This window comes from Bacillus rossius, chromosome 12 (genome assembly GCF_032445375.1).
Source record: "Bacillus rossius redtenbacheri isolate Brsri chromosome 12, Brsri_v3, whole genome shotgun sequence".
NCBI lineage: Eukaryota > Metazoa > Arthropoda > Insecta > Phasmatodea > Bacillidae > Bacillus > Bacillus rossius.
The window spans coordinates 44231072-44250130 of NC_086339.1; the positions used below are offsets into that span (position 1 = coordinate 44231072).

At 35.7% G+C, this 19059-nt stretch overlaps 1 protein-coding gene across 9 annotated transcripts in view; it reads right to left on the bottom strand.

Annotated features, from left to right (window-relative positions):
• LOC134537885 (zinc finger protein 883-like) overlaps positions 1-19059 on the bottom strand; it is a 200509-nt gene that overhangs the window by 164248 nt on the left and 17202 nt on the right. For all 9 annotated transcript variants that reach the window (XM_063378800.1, XM_063378798.1, XM_063378799.1 and 6 more), the window contains exons 2-3: positions 10317-10376; positions 10183-10239 (exon numbers count right to left, since the gene is read on the bottom strand). In XM_063378800.1, the coding sequence (XP_063234870.1) occupies positions 10183-10239; positions 10317-10376 (117 nt within the window). The remainder of the gene's footprint in view (positions 1-10182; positions 10240-10316; positions 10377-19059) is intronic.

Sequence of the window (19059 nt, forward strand, 5' to 3'; positions counted from 1 at the left end):
TTTAACTAAATAATTCACTTCCAAAACACTGATTATACTAAATATAAGCCGAGAAATGTATGTAGTTTAATTAGCTGAAGGATAAATTTCATAGTTCTATCTCCGAGATTTTTCATTTGTATCATTAAGTTTTTTTTCTTTTTTACCTGGTTGATACCTTTACAAAATAAAATATTCTTTAAGGGTTTTAATATGATTCGATCGTTCATTTGATGTTGATCCGTTTATTAGCTTTGGCGCTTTGGGTTTTTAGGGCGCATCAAAAACTGTGAACAAAGAATTTCACGAACAGCATTTGAATCGCAGTAATTATGTGATGTGGCATAAAAAAAACCCGACAAAGTGCGAGTCTAACTCGCGCACGAAGGGTTCCGTACCATTATCTATAAGAACGGCAAAAAAAAATCATGTCTGTTGTATGGGAGCCCCACTTAAATATTTATTTTATTCTGTTTTAGTATTTCTTGTTATAGCGGCAACAGAAATACATCATTTGTGAATTTTTTTTCTGTTTTCACGTTTGTTGTATGGGAGCCCCCCTTAAATATTTGTTTTATTTTAATTTAATCATTTATTTTTAAATTGAAATTAGAATAAACACTTTTGGAAAATGGTAATGTATCGGTGGGGTGTTATATATTTGCATTATATTCACGTATATTATTATTTTTTTTTTTTTCATGGATATTTTATGTACTTAGGTTAACAAATTATTCAAACATGTTTGAGAGATCACTGCTTATAGTCATGAATTAATAATTACTAAAACATTTTGCTCTGCTTTATTGTTAATATCACTTACGTAAAAATAAAGTGTATAACATACGAGCTTATCATCCAGAGAAGACTTGTTTCGGTTGACCTCTAGCGCAAAATTCTTAAACCACAGAATTCATGGGCCCCCCCTGGAAATCCTACAGATTTGCGCCCATGTTGGTAGTTCTTGAATAGAAAAGAAGAATACTTTTGAGAATTTTCTTGAAGTGGAATTTGCCAGTAACCCGCAGATAAATCTAAGGTAGTAAGAAATTTTACGCCTTGATATAATCGTAGTATGTCACTCGTAGCGTGTGGACTCTCTCGATCTCGCAACGTAATTTTATTGACTTCTCTAGCATCTAAACATAATCTAACAGTTCCGTCCTTCTTTCTAACGCAAATGATTGGGTTTGCGTAAGGGCTAGCTGCTCTTTTTATGACTTTCCAATCTAACATTAACTGTAAGTACTTCTCAGCTTCGTCTAAGTATTTGGCCGGAATGGGATATGATTTCTTGTGAAAAGGCTCTCCCTCCTTAATTTCAATTTTAGCTTGATATAATTTATTTAATCCAGGTTTGTCGGAAAAAGTTTCCCTATGTAATAATAATACTTCAAATAAACGTCTTTTTAATTTTTCGTCATCTAATGCAATACCTAACGTAGCATTCTTCAAATCTGCTTCTGAAGCTATTAACTCCTTAGTGGTAATACAACATATTTGTGCTTCAATTCTTTCCTTCTTTAATGTACCTAAACAATGATCAGTAAATTGCCAATTTTCCGCAGTGGTTGATGACGATCCGTCGTCATTAGTAGTCACGAGCCATCCTCCAAAATCTAATATAACTTTGAATTTTGTTAGAAAATCAGTACCTAGAATAATGGGTTTCGCCAATCCTTTCACAATTAGTACTGGTACTAACTTAGTTGTTCCAAGTCCATTTACTTCTAATAATGTCTGTTTGTTGATGATTGGGCTAAATTTAGTCGTCACACCTATGATCTTTAAGTTCGGTACAGGCAGAATAGGTAGTTTTACTCCTGAACTTTCAATCATCTCGACGCAGTCAGAACTGATACAAGAAATTTCAGCCCCACTGTCTAACAATACTGGTACTTTTACTCCGTTTATCATTAAAGTTATTTCAGGACATAAAGCTACTTTGTCGTTAATCGCGGTTTCTTCATTTGTTTCGTCGCTTAAAAATTCCCTGTCATTGTTATTTAAAATTATAGTGTGTAATTATTTCGTATTGCTTCTCATAGACATATTCACCGTTTTTCCGCTATAGTTATTTTCGACTCCATTCTCTGGTTTTGGGTTAGACGTTCGGAGTCTATCCTCTCTAACCCTACTTAGTTTAACTGTTGCACATTTTGGTTAGCCTCTGGCGAATGCCATATCGCGTTTGAATTAAACTCACGGTTGTTAAAACTCATTACATTACTTCCTCCTTGTCCGTTCGGATGTGTTGAATTTTCAAACGTAAGTTTGGTGTTTGGTCTCCATTCTGGTGTTTTAACTAAATTACATACGACTTGGTCCCTTGGTTTGTTTCCTTGTGTCGGAAATCTAGTATTTGTCTGTTCCTGTGACGTATTTTCAACGGTATTCGCATTTCGTGTCATCTGAGTCACCGCCCCTCCTGCGTTCTGTGTATCTTTACAATAGTCGTCATTCCTTCTCCAATTTCCCTTCATTTGTGGTCTTGAAAATTTATATCTCCTATCTGATTCCTGATAAAGGTTTCTATTATAATTCTGGTTACCATATTTCTAAAAATTCCTCCTATTGTATTGGTTTCTGTCATACCAGTTTCGTTTATAATTATTGAATCGCAATGTGTTAACTCGCGGTGGTCTCTGTTCTCCTGTATTTTCAAATTTTCTTTGGTGCCAATTTGAATACAGAGGTACATTCGGTTTAATATTATTACGATTTTCATTTGGTTCTCTACGTTCGTATGTTTCCCTGTTCGTCGTCGTTCTCTCCAACTTTTCGAGTTTGTCATACACTAATAACTGTTCCTTGAATTCGACAATATTTGAAAATTGTCTACCCGCAAACTGTAATTGATATTTAATAGGTAGTTGCGATAATATTAGTGCAACGAACTCCGCATCCTCCATTCTACAATCTAGATACCTGGTTCGTTCGTACATTTCACTAACATGTGCTTCTAAACTTTTATTTTTCTTGTCGAATTTTTCGGCATGTAACTGGATCCTTAGATTACTCTGAACCCTAGTATTCCAAAATTGTTGTGTGAATAGTTTTCTAAATGTTTCATACTCAGTAACAGTATCTTGTAACATTTCCCACCAAAAGAAAGCTGTGTTCTTTAAACAATGACTCACACATTTCAACTTATCTGCTTCGTGTAGTGCGAAAGTTTTGCAATATTCCTCGAATGCTCTCAAAAATCGCATCGGATTTTCAGTGCTAATTCCGGAATAAGTTGGTATGCTGTCTAACCATTTCTTAGCTGGATGATGTAAAGCTAATATCGGATCTGTTATAGCTGTTTACATGATGCTATTATTCATATCCGAACCTCGAATAATTCCTGCGGAATTAGTTAAATTAATAGTTTCCGGTATTGTAGTCTGTGAATGTATTACCTCTACTTCTCTATGATTTCTGACGGTATTTCGCAACTGCATTTCTTTTTCTATTTCACCGATTCTTCCTTCTACTCCCTCAAATCTAACTTCATTTCGTCTGTTGGTTATGTCTAATTTCTCCTCGACTATATTTACCGCGATATTTTGACATTTACTTTCACATTCTTTCAATTTTTCATCTACTTTCTCTTCTACTTTAGATAGATCTCCTTCTATTCCTTCTAACCTATCACATACTATAGAAAATTTTCTTTCTGTGTCCGTTAACATTCTATTCATGGCTGTATTCATTTGCCTAATATTTTCTAATAGTTCCTGATTTTCCTGTTTACGTTTCTCCTCCGCTTCGCGCTCTTTTTGTTCCCGTTTCTCCTCCGCTTCGCGCATTTCCTGTCTACGTTTCTCCTCCTCTTCGCGCTTTTCCTGTCTACGTTTCTCCTCTCCTCTTCGCGCTTTTCCTGTCTACGTTTCTCCTCCTCTTCTCGCTTTTCCTGTCTACGTTTCTCCTCCTCTTCGCGTTCTTTTTGTTCCCGTTTCTCCTCCACTACGCGCATTTACTGTCTACGTTTCTCCTCCGCTTCGCGTTCTTTTTGTTCCCGTTTCTCCTCCGCTTCGCGCATGAACCTAAATATTTGTTCCATTCCTGACATGTTAGTTTCCCTTATTCTCGTATCTACTTCGCCTATTTGCGGTGTTGGTACGTCGCCCTGTCTGATGTTACTGTCTATTTCAATTTGATCTGTGTTTTCAGATGGATCTGTTTCTGATGTAGCCCTTGAGTTATTTCCCCTCAAGAAATAAGTGTTCCTGTTTTCTTCTGACATCATGTATGTGGGATCTCTAAACTAGAGTTAAAATTTTCAGTTTGTAGTAGTCAATATACTTCGTGCTAATCCTTTGATTTATAGCCCCACGTTGGGCGCCAATCTAAACGGGCCTTAGCTATCAAATTCTTTATTATTTCTAATAAATATATTTAATTTGATAAGACTCGAAAGTACTTAGACTCGTTCTGGTGTATTTATATGATAAGAACAAAAGAACGAATCATTTAGTTGAATTTGTGGGTGCCAACAACTTCTACCAAGTTGTAATAAGGAATAATCATTACAATTACTTCTATTTTAATTAATTTGTAATACACACCATTAATTAAAATATCTTTTTTATTATTGTCCGGACTATTCAGGGGTAGAGTTGGGTATATCGTGGAAAAATTCGTAAAACCTTGGATTAGCTTGTATACAACTATTTTGTGAATTTTAACTCAAGTTGTCTCTAACTTTAGCAATCTGGTAGGGTAAAAGATTTAGTAAGGGATTTCAAGTGATATTAATTATTCCCGATTGTCAGTTTTGCAAGCTAGTAAATGTGGTGACATTCATTCATCATTATATAACCGACCTGTTATTATAGTTCCGTGGTAACGAACTATGCGTTACTAGGTTTGCCTTCTTTCAGCCAGGACCTCAGCAATGAATCTTCGGCATCTTCATCCTTGGCACGCCCATTCGCTGTCTTGTACCTTCGTCCTGGGAACGCCTAGTATTAACGAGTAGTCTTCGTCCTGGGAACGCCTTTCGTTGTTTCAAACTTCGTCCTAGAAACGCCTCTAGATGACCATCTTCGTCCTGGGAACGCCGATAGTTGATCGTCTTCGTCCTGGAAACGCCTATCGTTGATCATCTTCGTCCTGGGAACGCCTCTCGATGATCGTCTTCGTCCTGGGAACGCCTCGCGTTGATCGTCTTCGTCTTCGTACAGTTGAAAATTAGAAATACTTCTTTCTTCGTCCTGGAAACGCCTTAATCTGATTTCAGTCTTCGTAGTTTATACTCGTAGTCTTCTTCCTGGTATCGACTTGTAGTACTCAAATCTTCTTAAAATTAATAATTCTTTATTTCTCTAACTCTCTTCAAATCATTAATATTATTACTATTTATTATCATTTCTTATAATTCTTCAAAATATTTCACCAATTATAAGTTCAATTTCTGCAGTCATAAAAATATCATGTCTTTCCCATTCGAAGTTCCTATATCAATTCCCTTTCGTTTTCTCTATTCCTTCCAAACAAAACTTTTATTAGCTAGCAATAATTTTTGTTAAATCTTTTCCACCAATACCAGATTGTTTTACAAATATTCGTCATATAATATTACATATGAACTGTGAAAAACAACTATTCTTATTCGTTAAACAAATATCATTACTTGAGCAAGGAAGTATTACATTCAAAGATATAAATACAAATTACTGATTTTATGGTTCATAGAGAAATAAAATGTGTAGTGAAGTGAAAATATAAATATGCTACATTAATTTTGTTCATCCATCTTGTTATGTGAAATTAACAAGTTCAACCTTTATAGCCGACCCGGAATCAAACCCGTATCACCTTCACAGCTATTATAGTAGTAGCTACTGTTTTAAATGATTCACGATTTTCGTTGAGGCAATTCTGCAGGAAATGTTGTGCTTAAAATATAAAAATTAGTAATAAAATGTTTTGAAGGTTACTGTAATTGAAACTAAGGTAATGTTTCCATGACTTAAAAGGAAAGTAATTACACTAATATACTACTGGCTTCAGTTTCTAAAATTAGTCTTAAACTACCACTTGCTAAGCGTCCGATTTTCGGATGAGACATAATGTGACGTTCAGTGTCGGGGATGTAAACCTCTTTTTTTAACATGAAATTCCCACTTTTATAAATGGCTCTCTGTCAGTTTTCCTGTAGCATTTACGATATTACATACTTGATTAGTAGCAGACTGTGCATAAATTTTTTTTATCTCTGCTGATATTTGTGAAATACTTGTTATTTCAGTCGTAATAAATTACCGTGATACCTTTGACACTGACTCATTACTGTCAAGATAATGGACATTTGACCATTTTAAATATAACAGTGTTTAAAACATTTTTCATGCAGAACTTTTTCGTTTTACTTTTTATACCGATAATTAATGTTACCTTAGTGAATCACTCTTTTCATATTTTCGGAATTCAAAGTTAAAAATTACGGCCTATGAAGTGAAATGCACTATCTGCCTACAATAGAAAAAGCCACCAAAGTAATTAACCTCAATTCTTATTTGTTTCTGCAACACTGAAACGTTTGTTTTTTTGTAATTACTTATTAGCCTTTATTTCAAGCAGTTAAAATAAACTCATTTCTTAAAACATACAAAAAACAACTGCATGAGCGAATGGCGCTAGTATTCGTACAACAAAGGTTGTCGCACTGTATTGCAGTAGCTTAACATGTGTCCCATTCGCGTTTTATGCAGAATACATGCGCGGATGTACCACTTCGGACATACGTATCCCTCAATAATTTATAGCTGCAATACACAGAGTAAGGTCATAGTAGCCGAGGACTGTGACCCTCCGAGCCAAGTCCAGTGAACACGCAAGGCAGATAGACTGTTCGTTCAACGAGAACGTTTGGAACCATAATGTGGGTCCGCAAACATGGCCAGTGACAACTACTATGTATTTGGAGGGTCAGTAGCGCCAGCTGTAGCATGATCTTCAGGGCCGGATTTAGGGGAGGGCAACCGGGGCAAAAGCCCCGGGGCCTCCACAAACGGAGGGCCCCCACAAACGGAAGGCCCCCACAATAGAGACTTCAGAAAAAAAACCTTCAAATTCCGACAAGTAAACACTAGTATTTATGTATGTTTTTTTTTTTAAATACTAAGAAAATCTACTTGATTTCAAAATAAATTATTTATTGGAAAACTCGACTGAAAAAATTTTTTAATTTTATTTGGAAAATAATTTGGGGCCAGTGGGCCTCCGCTCCTCTGTTGCCCCGAGGCCTCCAGACCTTTGAATCCGGCCCTGATGATCTTATTCAGGAGAATATCCGACTTATGTATGCTTCCATGTGAGATTGTAACACCATCTGTCTCCATGTTACTGGCTGGCCCATGCCTACTAAGACATTGCATCTTACAAATGTTGGTCCCCTGCAAAACATGATTTGCGTGTTACAATAATTTGAAGTGCTGTGTATACATTTTTCCAATGTCTGTTCCGCATGCGTGCTATGGTACTTTTAGAGAAAACAATTTTTTTTTGTTGCAAATGTATTTTGATGTGGTTTGTTTTTGTAGATTAATTCATATGTTTCTAATTATTTGCATTTATTCTTCCGAAATTTGTAAATTAATATAGGGTAACTTGGTAACTACTACTAATTTCATCGGACCTATGATTTGTGTCTATGCCTGGACATTAATTACTGCCTTGTATTATTGCCACCTCCATTTTCATGTCGATTTTAGCTCATATTACGTATTGAATTCCTGCACAATATTTACACAAGGCACTCTGGATTTTAAATGGATTGAATGTTTAAATATTGCGGTATTGCATTGAAAGTAAATGTGACCAACCAATTACATTAAACAGTGTGGGATTGGGATAATCAGGAAACTAAAACTAGATGTGTTATTTCTCAAAATTTTATTTCTTGATATGTAATAAAATAAATGATAGAATCATGTTATAGCTTGCTTATCCATTGTAATTTCTCTATTCCTGTGAATACTATTAACGTGGTTTAAATATAAAATATATTATTTGCGTACTGCCACTGAAGATGACAATGTGGGAAAAACGTTCTACTTAAATAAAATGTAAATTAAATAAAACGCTAATAACAGCCAGAAAAATCTAAATATTTTACAGTTATTAAACAAACTCTATGTACTGTATTTCTTTAATTATTTTTGTACTGCTTAACTGTGTAATAAAATGCTTGTAACTTACATTCTGTTTACTAATAATTTTAATTATAACTGCTGTATTACTAGTGTTTTATATTTTAGTATGTAGTCACATTCAAGTTTTTGAATAGTTAATTAGTGATATGTCATTGTAAGGCGAAGAGTTTTGTCACACCACCAAAATGTTACTTTGCAAAAATTGCAACTTTGATATGTTTGAATTGGGTTGGCATAAAAGGAGACATTTTTAACAATGGTACCAGTTTCAATTTATATTCTTCTATAATACTAAGTATGTTTTATACAGTAATTTTATCCTATCAAAATTGCCCTTCTTTTCACAGTGATCATTTCATGAATCATGTATGATAGTGTAAATATTATATATATGTGTGTATGTATATATATATATTTTATATACATACTGTATATTGGATCTTGACATACTGTTCTTGCGAAATTCTCATATGTGGCATACTACCTATTGAATGTATACTTGCATAAGACTCAAGAGGCATTTCAAGTTAAAACATGTCTAATAGAATATTTATGTAGCCACTAACGGTATCAGAAGGTATGTTTATGAGGCTGTTTAATTCGCTTATTAGTTTCTACTCATTTTTTATACTGTTTCATGACGTGACACTAAATATAATGTGCCGCCAAATATATGTAAAATTTTTGTAGGATAATTAAAGTAATTGTAACCTAACAACCTTCGTGAAGTTTACTTTTAAAGGTTATTTACCAATAGAATTACTAGCAGTGACAGCGACAGGGAAAGAATGGACGTCACAACGAATATTTGGCTATGAAATAATGTCTACCGTCACTTGCAAATCAACATAAAAGGATAGTGAGAATATAATCGTAGTGTAAGATAATGTGTATTTCATATAATGCTTTTGATATATTGTTCGTCCCATCCACTCCCCTAACCAAACGCTGCTGCATCCTCGCCACACCATACGGATCGCGTTCAGCCGGCCGGCCGAGCGCCCGGGTCAGACCAACACGTCAGACAGCCGCGCGCCCCTGGGAGGGGAGGGAGCAGTCTGGCAACGCTGCGCGGAGGCATTAGGCACTCATGGATGAGGGGAGAAGGGAGGTTTCCCAGAGCTCGCATGCTCCAGTTTCAAGGCCAAATATAGAAGAGATACATCCTCCCCGCTCGGCGACTCTCTCGCGACTGAACCGCGCTGGGACCGGCCCTAGCCTAAATACAAGCGCGCGGAGTAGTGGGGACATCGCTTTGAGACCCCTAATGACATCACGACCGCAAAATAATGTTTCGGAACAGTGACGATTTTTTCGACTTGAACCACGCCCTTAAGACTGCACACTGGTGTTAAAAAGGGTGTTAAATTTTAGTTATTGTGTAGGGAATTATTGCACTTGTGACAATGAAACTTTATCTTCGTTCAAAATATGACTGTATTTACATACAATATTATAATCTCAGACTTCTGTCTTCACTGTATTTTTTTATTAAAAATGCATTACATTACCATTATTAATAACTAAATAACCCGAAAGAAGGGAACAAAAATACAAATTTTCACACAGACAACTAAAATAACATCATAAAATTCTGTGCAAAATTGTTTAAAATCTGCCACAAAAAGTTTTAACTACCACCTACTCTTAAGTCAAATATTGTGCAGCTGACAGGAATGACTATAAGTAAGTAGTAGTTTGGACAATGTTCACATTAGTTGGATAGCACCATGGAGTAAGTCACTTATAAATAACTGTTTTAATACAGCCAGGTGACATTATTACCTATTCACTCCTAGCTATCCCAAAGTACATATGTACTTATGTACAAGTGTTTGATACTAAAAGTAATAACATACGTAAATAATCATTGGTATGGCTTAGTTTTGACTACTGAAGCACAAATGTACGTACTTTTAATACAAGAATAGAAGGAAACATCATTGATGGGCTAATCATTTAACATAATCCTAAAATTATCTACAAAATATTCACTGTGGCTGCTACAAAGAGAGACAGCCTGGCATTGTTACCGAGACAGAGTGAAACCACGACTCACCTGCCACACAGCAGCTGGTTGGACGCCAGCCAGTGGAGTCTCTTCCTCGACCTCCTCCTGCAACACAACCACAGTGGAGAAGACTGCTCTGGTACAAGGAGACAGCAGCTACACACACTTGCAGGCTACTGTACCTTGATGCTGTCCACCTTCACAAACTCCGTCTCAACCACTGGCTTCTGTTCCATCTCCTCCTGCAACAAACATAACGCTCAGTAAACAACCTGTTCGTTACACCAAGCAGTTCTAAAATATCCTCTAACAACACAAACTGCAGTGGCAATACAATACACAAAATAAAATATTTATTTTCATTCAATTATGGTTTTACATAAGAATTTTAATGTTAAGACATTCTCAAATATGATTAATTTTTATCAGCATAAAGCAAACACTGAACTTATATATTAATTTTTAATATTGCTGGAATTACTGTGTAGTTTTCTTTCTGTTTATTTTAATTACACAATTCTCTTGTAATGTAAAGTTTGTTTCGAAATTTATTAAAAACATATTACGAGTCTTGTCCCACAATGAAATTTTTTAGACCATGTCACAAAACCAGCATTATTAACATATTATTTCCAGACAAATTGAATTTATGTTTTTGAGTTTTAAAAAATTATGAACTTTTTTGGATTTTTTTTTTCTTTTCCAAAGTTGCCCATGTAGCATATCCAATTGTAGCTATTTTCAAAATCTTCTTAGGGACTCTCGAACTGTCTGGGTATAATGTTTAAAACAACAGCTATTTTAATGAACCACAGGTGACTAACAATAGCAGTAACGTAACATTTTAAATACTTTATTTAAAAAATCTATTCACACATGAAATTTAATATATTAAATATTTTTTATGTATACCACAGGAACAACATAAATACCAGAAGTCATGAAAAGTTGTGAAAATATATATAAAAGTGTGTAAAAAATGTATCGGAATTTTAAAATGTGCAAAAGGGTAAAAGTGAGAAACATTTCTCATAATAATGGGTAGTATGTTAAAGATTTGCAAAAGTTCTCAAAGAATGTTCAAAAATATGTAAAATATTAAATGGTTGCAAAAATATACAAAATATAAGCAAGCCTATGTATATGTGCAAAATAATTTTGAAGTATGGATGAGTATGAGAACTTTTGTAAAGGATGCATAAATACATAAAAGTTTGCAAACGTGTGTACAAAAGAATGAAAGTGTGTGAAATGGGTAAAAGGGTGCCAAAATATAGAAAAAGCTAACATATCGATAACTATAAAAAAAACACGTAAAATACATGTGAAAGTATGAAAAAGTATGACAAACAATGAAAGATTGGGGAAAAAGCATCGGAGCATATGCAAAATACACCTATCCCTCACTTATCACGTCTTCAGATTGTGCGGATTCATTTAGCACGATGTGAATTTTACTGCCCCAGTCTTGAATAGCACGTCTGTAAATTTCAGTTAACACGAATACTCGGCAGGCAAAAAAAAAAAATCAAACACGACGCCACGAATTCTGTTTCAACTTCTGTAAAAAACAAATGTGCCATGGGATACAGTTAGCCAAACAATGTGAGAAGAGATGCTCGCGCAGGTCTGTCTATGCTATCGGCTGTTGTAAAAACATCAGCTATGGCAAGTTAAATTGTGGCTATGCAGTGTAAAGGACTAAATATTTTTATGTACGCACGTATGCCGCCGTGCCGTACCGTTGTCGCCTGGCCACAAACTGGGCTGTGAACTCAGTCTAGCCAGTGGCAGGAAATTCACTCAAACAAAAGCAACGTCTGCTTATTCAGCTGCCGGTAACTCTACGTACTTAATCACTCATAATGCATCGTGTTCAAGTATTTGAGACAAAACTAGAAGTAATACAGCATGCAGATTGTCATGAAGGCCACGCTTATGTTGGTCGCACGTTAGTTTTAAGCAAGTCAACTTTTCGCACATTTGTAAGAAATAAGGACTCTTACCAAAAGTTTATATAAGTCTGATGCTGTTGGTTGTACTAGCAGGAATATATTTGACATTAGATACCGGAACAGAAATAAACAAATGATTCACGTGGAAAATATTGTTAAATGAATGTTACAATGAAAAAAATAATCATTGGACTGACACGATAGGTGTGAACCAGGTGGTGATACGTGAATAATTAATTGAAAAATTAAAATGTAATTATCCAGACAGTAATATTAGTTTCACTGTCAGTAAAGGATGGTTTGGAAAGGTACATGGCGTTAGTTGAAGGTCATGCCCGGGCAGGCAAGTCAGCCGGCCGACTGACGATAAAGTACATAACCACGTATCTCCCATTACGCGGTTTCATATTTGTCATACAAAGTGCGATGGGAGGGATATAAAGATAAATGGTGTGACATATTTATAGTTGAGTGTTATTCAATGCATTTATATTACGTAAAGTATATTTTCCAACACAATTTTGGAACACATTAAATAAGTTAGTCTTGTTATTTATGGAAACTAATGCTTCAGAATACGCGATTTCGAATAACATGAGCATTATTAGGAACACATTAGTCGTGCTAAGTGAGGGATAGGTGTACATAAAAGTATTAAAAAATATTTGAAAGTTAAAAACTTTTCAAACAATGTAAAAGTGTGCTAAATGTGGAAAAGTGAGTGTGTAAAAGTAAATGTGCCAATATAATTGTGCAAAAGTAAATGTGCTGTATTGTGTAATGTGCTGTAGTGTGCTGCAGTGTGCTGCAGTGTGTGGCAATTCACTTTGGTGATAAAGCAAAAAATAAAGTACAAATTGATATTCATAATTATAATAAACATTTTTCAGTAAACCTGCTAAGAGTTTTAAATTTTCTCATTATTACTATCAACTTTATTCCCTACAAGAGCTTAACCTCACGACTTTGCGGGTATTGCTTGGCGGACATAGAGAAATGACACTCACTATTTGATGTCTATAACTTTGTTGTCAATAACTTATCACCTATGTGTTTATATTATTAAATTGAATTCACCCCTTTTTCACTACCTTAGTAATGGAATTTCATAATTATGTATAGCACAAGTGTTAATCGAGGATATGAGCTAGCCCTGTTCCAAATTTCATCCAACTCTCTTCAGTATTGAAGACATGATTGAGGAACAAACATCCAAACTTTCATATTTATCTTATATCTTTAAACTAGCAATTCTTGTATAAATATAATCTGAATCTCGGAAAAGGCTCCAAATATTTTCATGAAATTTAGTATGCAGGGGGTTTCGGGGGCGATAAATCGATCTAGCTAGGATTCACTTTTAGAAAATGTTGTTTTATCCATGTTTTCAATAATCAACTTTATCGATAATCGACTTAAACATAAATTACTCTTTCTGACATCTATTGGCAAGTAAAAATACCATTTTTTTTAATTGGGAGCAACTAACTGCTTTAAGGACACAACAACACTAAAGCTACTCCAGTAGATGCGTTTTTAAGCAACACTAAGGTTAGAGCAAGAAAATCATTTGTTTACTTATATTATTTGTGTCTTTTTAACTCAAATTATATTATTTGTTTTTTTAACTCATGTATTCACTTCAAAATGCCTAAATGATCTTTGAAAAAAAGCTTATTATTATGTCTGTAAGATCGAAAAATATTATTCCTATTTTATCATTTCATCAGTATGTAATTCGTATTAAAATATAATTTCTAAAAAACACAACTGACAAAAAAAAATACAGAGCAAAGCTCGGTCATCCAGGTACTATATAAGTAATAAGCTATACCCGTCAGCAGTGGCGTAGGCACGGGGGGGGGGGGGGGGGGGGGGGGGACACGGGTGACATGTCCCCCCCAGAGACACAAAAGGTCGCCCTAAATCTTACCCGCCTGGAGCCTGGCTAACGGTAGACGATGTGGCCATGACGTCACGGGATAAGTATGCACATCCACTACCTGACGGGCGGTGGACAGAGCATACCTGCTCCTTTCCTCGTTTCACACAGCACACAGTTGTTTTGAAGGACTTGAGGGAACAGTACAGTGCCAGTGCGTGTTGTCTGCTGCAGTAGTAACCTGTATGGTGCCTTCTATAACTGTCCGAAGATTTTTCAGCCACAATTATTTGTGAATGACTCAGGTATAGTTCCTTTGCTGTTACATAAATATAATTAAGATATTTCTTTGTAAAGTAGTCTTCTCTGCTTCACATTCGTTCGAACTTTACCATTTTAGTTAAAAACAGCTTGCACTAGAGCCCTGATTACGTACTTTCACAATATTCCCATTCTGAATGTAAATTTTACAGTAATTAAAAATAATTTTATCTGTTCGGTGTTCGTGCCACCATTTAATGATGATGAAAGTATTGCATCTTGCATGCAGTATGCCACTCGATTAAATGTTATTTGTAGAGGTGGTGATTTATCACGTATAAATTGGCTGTTTGCTGGACTGCAATATGTTGTGCAAACTGCAAATACACGACTTACTGAAGGTTTTATTTCGCTATTGGCCAGCGTGTGTATAGCGAGAATTCCACTTCTACAACGCAATACATCTGTAATTGGCCTTCAAAGAATTATGTCGTGACAAAATGCCCATTTACAGTTAAATCATTCATAGTAAGCTATATTATTTTGAAAACTATGTCGGCTAGAAAATTTTTTTGCTATAAATCACCATATCTAAATATGAACTTATCATTTAATTAATATATAATTTTTTCCATTCTGTACTTACATTTCATCCTTTGACAATATCTGCCTAGGTTAGTTATAGTTACGAAAAAAAAAATTCGCATATGAATTGAGTTCGAGGAATGATTTTGTTTTAAAAAAGTAAAACAAAATCTAACATTGCAGTAATGCAATGCTTACAATTACATTCTTCTAACTACTATGCTTTAAATTATTTTCTCTGGTTTAACATAAGACATCTAACACACTACAGTAGAATTTTATTGTTTATTTTAATGTTTTATTTAAATATATAATCTCAATAGGTTTAAAATTTCTACAAATTTCATTTTTCTTTATCTTTTCAGAAAAGAATTTTGGACATTTCATTATGGATAAACAAAAGCGTAAGTGCCAGATTTCTATTTCAAAATTCTTTGCCAAAAGACAATGCCCATCTACATCTCACGATACCGAACACCATACGAATGCAATAGCTTCAGATACAGATGTTATGCATGATAAAAATGTGAATGTTAATGCAACTCAGAGCGTAGATGCAAAAGATATTTTACATTACCTGAACAGACCGTTGAATGATCACGAGCGAGAGGAAGTTTTGAAAAGTATTTGAGTGCCTCCACAAACCTACAAATTTCCTGCAACGGAACGTAGAAAAGGAAGCTGTACAGAGAAAAAGCATTTTCTGAAATTCCAGCATAGCTGGTTAACTCGGTGGCCATGGCTATGTTATTCAGGTAAAGAAAATGGGGCATTTTGTAAGTTTTGTGTCCTTTTTTCAAAATCAGGAGCTGGAATAAACTCACAAGAACTTGGGATTTTGGCAAAAAAAAAATTTGATTGTTGGAGGAAAGCTACTGAATCCTTCTCAAAACATGAATCTCTCCAGTATCACATTGGCTGTGTTGCTGATGCGGAGCACTTTCTGGCTGTTTCAACCAGTCCTACAGAATTTTCGGTACAAAACCAAATTGACAAACAGCGTGCTAAGCAGTTTGAGGCAAACAGGAAAGTTATTGTCCCGATAATTGAAGCAGTCACATTCTGCGGAAGACAAGAAATAGCTCTCCGTGGTCACAGAGATTCGGGGAAAATCGTTCTTGGAGGAGAACCTGAAAGTAATGAGGGCAATTTTCGTGCACTTCTTTGATTTAGAGCCCAAGGAGACGACAGCTTAAGAAGTGTTCTTAGCAATCCTGGAGAAAACAACAAATACATCAGTCCAACAATTCAGAACGAGATAATTGATTCGTGTAATTCTGTGCTTCTTGCAAAGATAGTTAACTTGATCAATGAAGCAAAATGCTTTGCTGTATTGGCTGATGAGACAGCTGATATTTCTGGTGTGGAGCAAGTGTCCCTCTGTGTTAGATATGTAGACCTAAAAGAAATGATGTTGAAAGAGGACTTCCTGCAATTTGTCAGTACATCAGATTTCACAGGTAAAGGAATTTCAGAACTGATTTTATCAAGTCTCACATCATTTGGAATTAATTTACAATATCTTAGAGGACAAGGATATGATGGAGCAGCTGCAATGTCAGGACGGTTTAATGGAGTTCAAGCACACGTGAAGACCAATCACCCTACAGCTATTTATATTCATTGTGCAGCTCACTCCTTCAATCTTGTAATTTCTAAATGTTGCGAAGTCCAGGATATTCGAAATTGTATCGGAATTATTGGAAAGACACATGACTTTTTTATTCATCCAAAGAGGAAAGCTGTTCTCACTAATGCCATACAAGAAATGGATTCTGACCATCATGCTCGAACACTTTAAGAGAAATTGTGCAACACGTTGGATTGAACGTTATCATGCTGTAAGTGATTTCTGTGAGCTCCTGGAACCAGTAGTAGAATCACTTGAACAAATTACTCACTTGCAAGGCTCGTCCGACACATCACAGCAAGCAGCAATTCTTAAAAGTGCCATTCAACAGTCCAATTTTTTGATATCTCTGATGATACTGAAAAAAATATTCAGCATTGGTTTGCCATTCAGTAAGCATTTACAGACAAAGAATATTGACCTGAGAGAAGCAGTAGATATGGCTCAGCTGACTCTTCAAGAAATCCAAGTTTTGAGGAATGATGCAGAAAATCATTTCCATATCATTTTCGAAGAAGCTAAAACCATCGCAGATAAAAATGGAGTGTTGTTGAATCTACCGAGAACCACAGGCAGGCAAAACCACAGACCAAATCCCCAAGAGTATTCTGCATCCCCAGAAAATTATTTCAGAATCGCTGTGTTTATTCCTTTCTTGGACACATTCTTAACAATTAAACAGTAGAATTATTTGTCATTCATCTCTGCTGAAAGGATTCCATGCAATTATTCCTGGTGCTGCAGATATAGACTCTTTACAAGCTGACTCTGAGGAAGATATTGAGAAACTTCTTAGTTTTTATCACTGGGATTTGAATGCCCCAAATTCCACCATCATGGCAGAAATCAGACTCTGGTATAGAAAGTGGCAACATATCGAGAAGAAGCCTCAGAATGCCATGGATGCATTAGTACAGTGCAATCGTGACATGTTTCCGAATGTGTTTCGCCTACTTCAGATATTAGCCACACTGCCTATATCAACAGCTTCTGTGGAGAGGTCCTTCTCTTCCCTTAAAAGGATAAAGACCTATCTCCGAAACACAGTATCTCAGGTAAGAGTTGTATTTTAACTGTGTTTTTTATAACATGGTGTAGTAAACATTGCTGTGAAACTTAAACAATTCAGTTAAAAAAACTTTTGTGTGTGTATTTTTTAACTCGTTCTGCCATTCAAGTCAATAATATATAGGAGAAGGACATTAATACAGGGCAGTGGGTTTTCTTGGGAATTTCCCATTTCCCCCAATCCCAGCATTCCATCTTTGCTTCATATCGACCTCATCAGTTCATGTCATCTTCATCACCTTAAAAAATAAGATGTTAAGAGACACCCAAATATCTGAACTCTCAACTCAAGTATAGAATAACTATGCAAATATAGGCTACTGTGTTTATATTTTGATTTTCATATGTAACTTTTACAAAGTTAATCACTTTTCTGATTTCTCATTTCAGGGCAGATTGAATGGGCTGGCAATGCTTTCAATTCACCGCAGTGTACAAATATCTACAGATGAAATTTTGAAAGAACTAACGAAAAAACCTAGGCGACTTCAATTTGTACTTCAGTAAATGTGCAGACAACGAACAAAAAATGTAAATTGATGGTGTAATTCCTATAATTTGTAGTGTATTAAGACTGTAAGATAGGTATATGGATTTAGGTTGAAATTATATTAGTTGCAAAATCGTGTAGATTCTGTCATGTCAATATTATTTTGCTTATAAAATAACATTTTAAAACCTCTGCAAAACTACCGAAAATGGCCTTAAATAGCACCATTTAGCACCTAAATATCACAATTTTCCCGGGGGAGCACCCCCGGACCCCCCGCTCTCAAAGTGGGGATGGATGCATGTTGGGGATGAGTAAATGCTGTCCCCCCCCCCCCAAAATTGAAATCCTGGCTACGCCACTGCCCGTCAGGTCTGGTTGGTACGGGATGTTGCTAGGACTGTGGTATCTGAGCAAACAGGTGATCTATAAACTGGGCGGGTGAACTACAGGAGGTGTTGGAATCCTCATGGGAGGGAAGAATGTGGTAAATAAGTTAGACAGAGCGTGCTGTCTAGGTCTGCTGCCCTGAGGATCAAACCCAGTGGTTTGTTGAACTTCAGCTTTTGCATCTAGATAACTATGTTATTGCATGACACAATCCTTTTAGTTTCCCTATCAAATTTCCATGTTGTGTTTTAAATATTTTTTCATTAGAAGGATGATTGCCTCTGCAATTAAGGCACTTTGGAGCCCTTTCACACGGGCAACTGAGTTGCCATCAATCGATCGCTCACGAGTGGCAGTGACCTGGCAACTACAGTTGCCATGTCAAAAACTATTCAGTGATAGTTGCCCAATTGCTGAGAAGATCCCAGACAATATTATCCAGTGTTCAACTGTTCGCTGAAGTGAGCACTGCGCTCTTCTGCTATGGGCGTGAAATCCATTTTAATTGCTTTGATAATGGGCGAATGTGTCCATAGAAAGAAAAAAATGTCAACGAGTCTTTCCAACTCCTGTAAAAAGCAAATTCATGTGTCCTCATGTTGTTAATATACTTATAAAACAAAGCTCGGACACGTATAATCCTTTAAAATAATGTCGAGCGTGA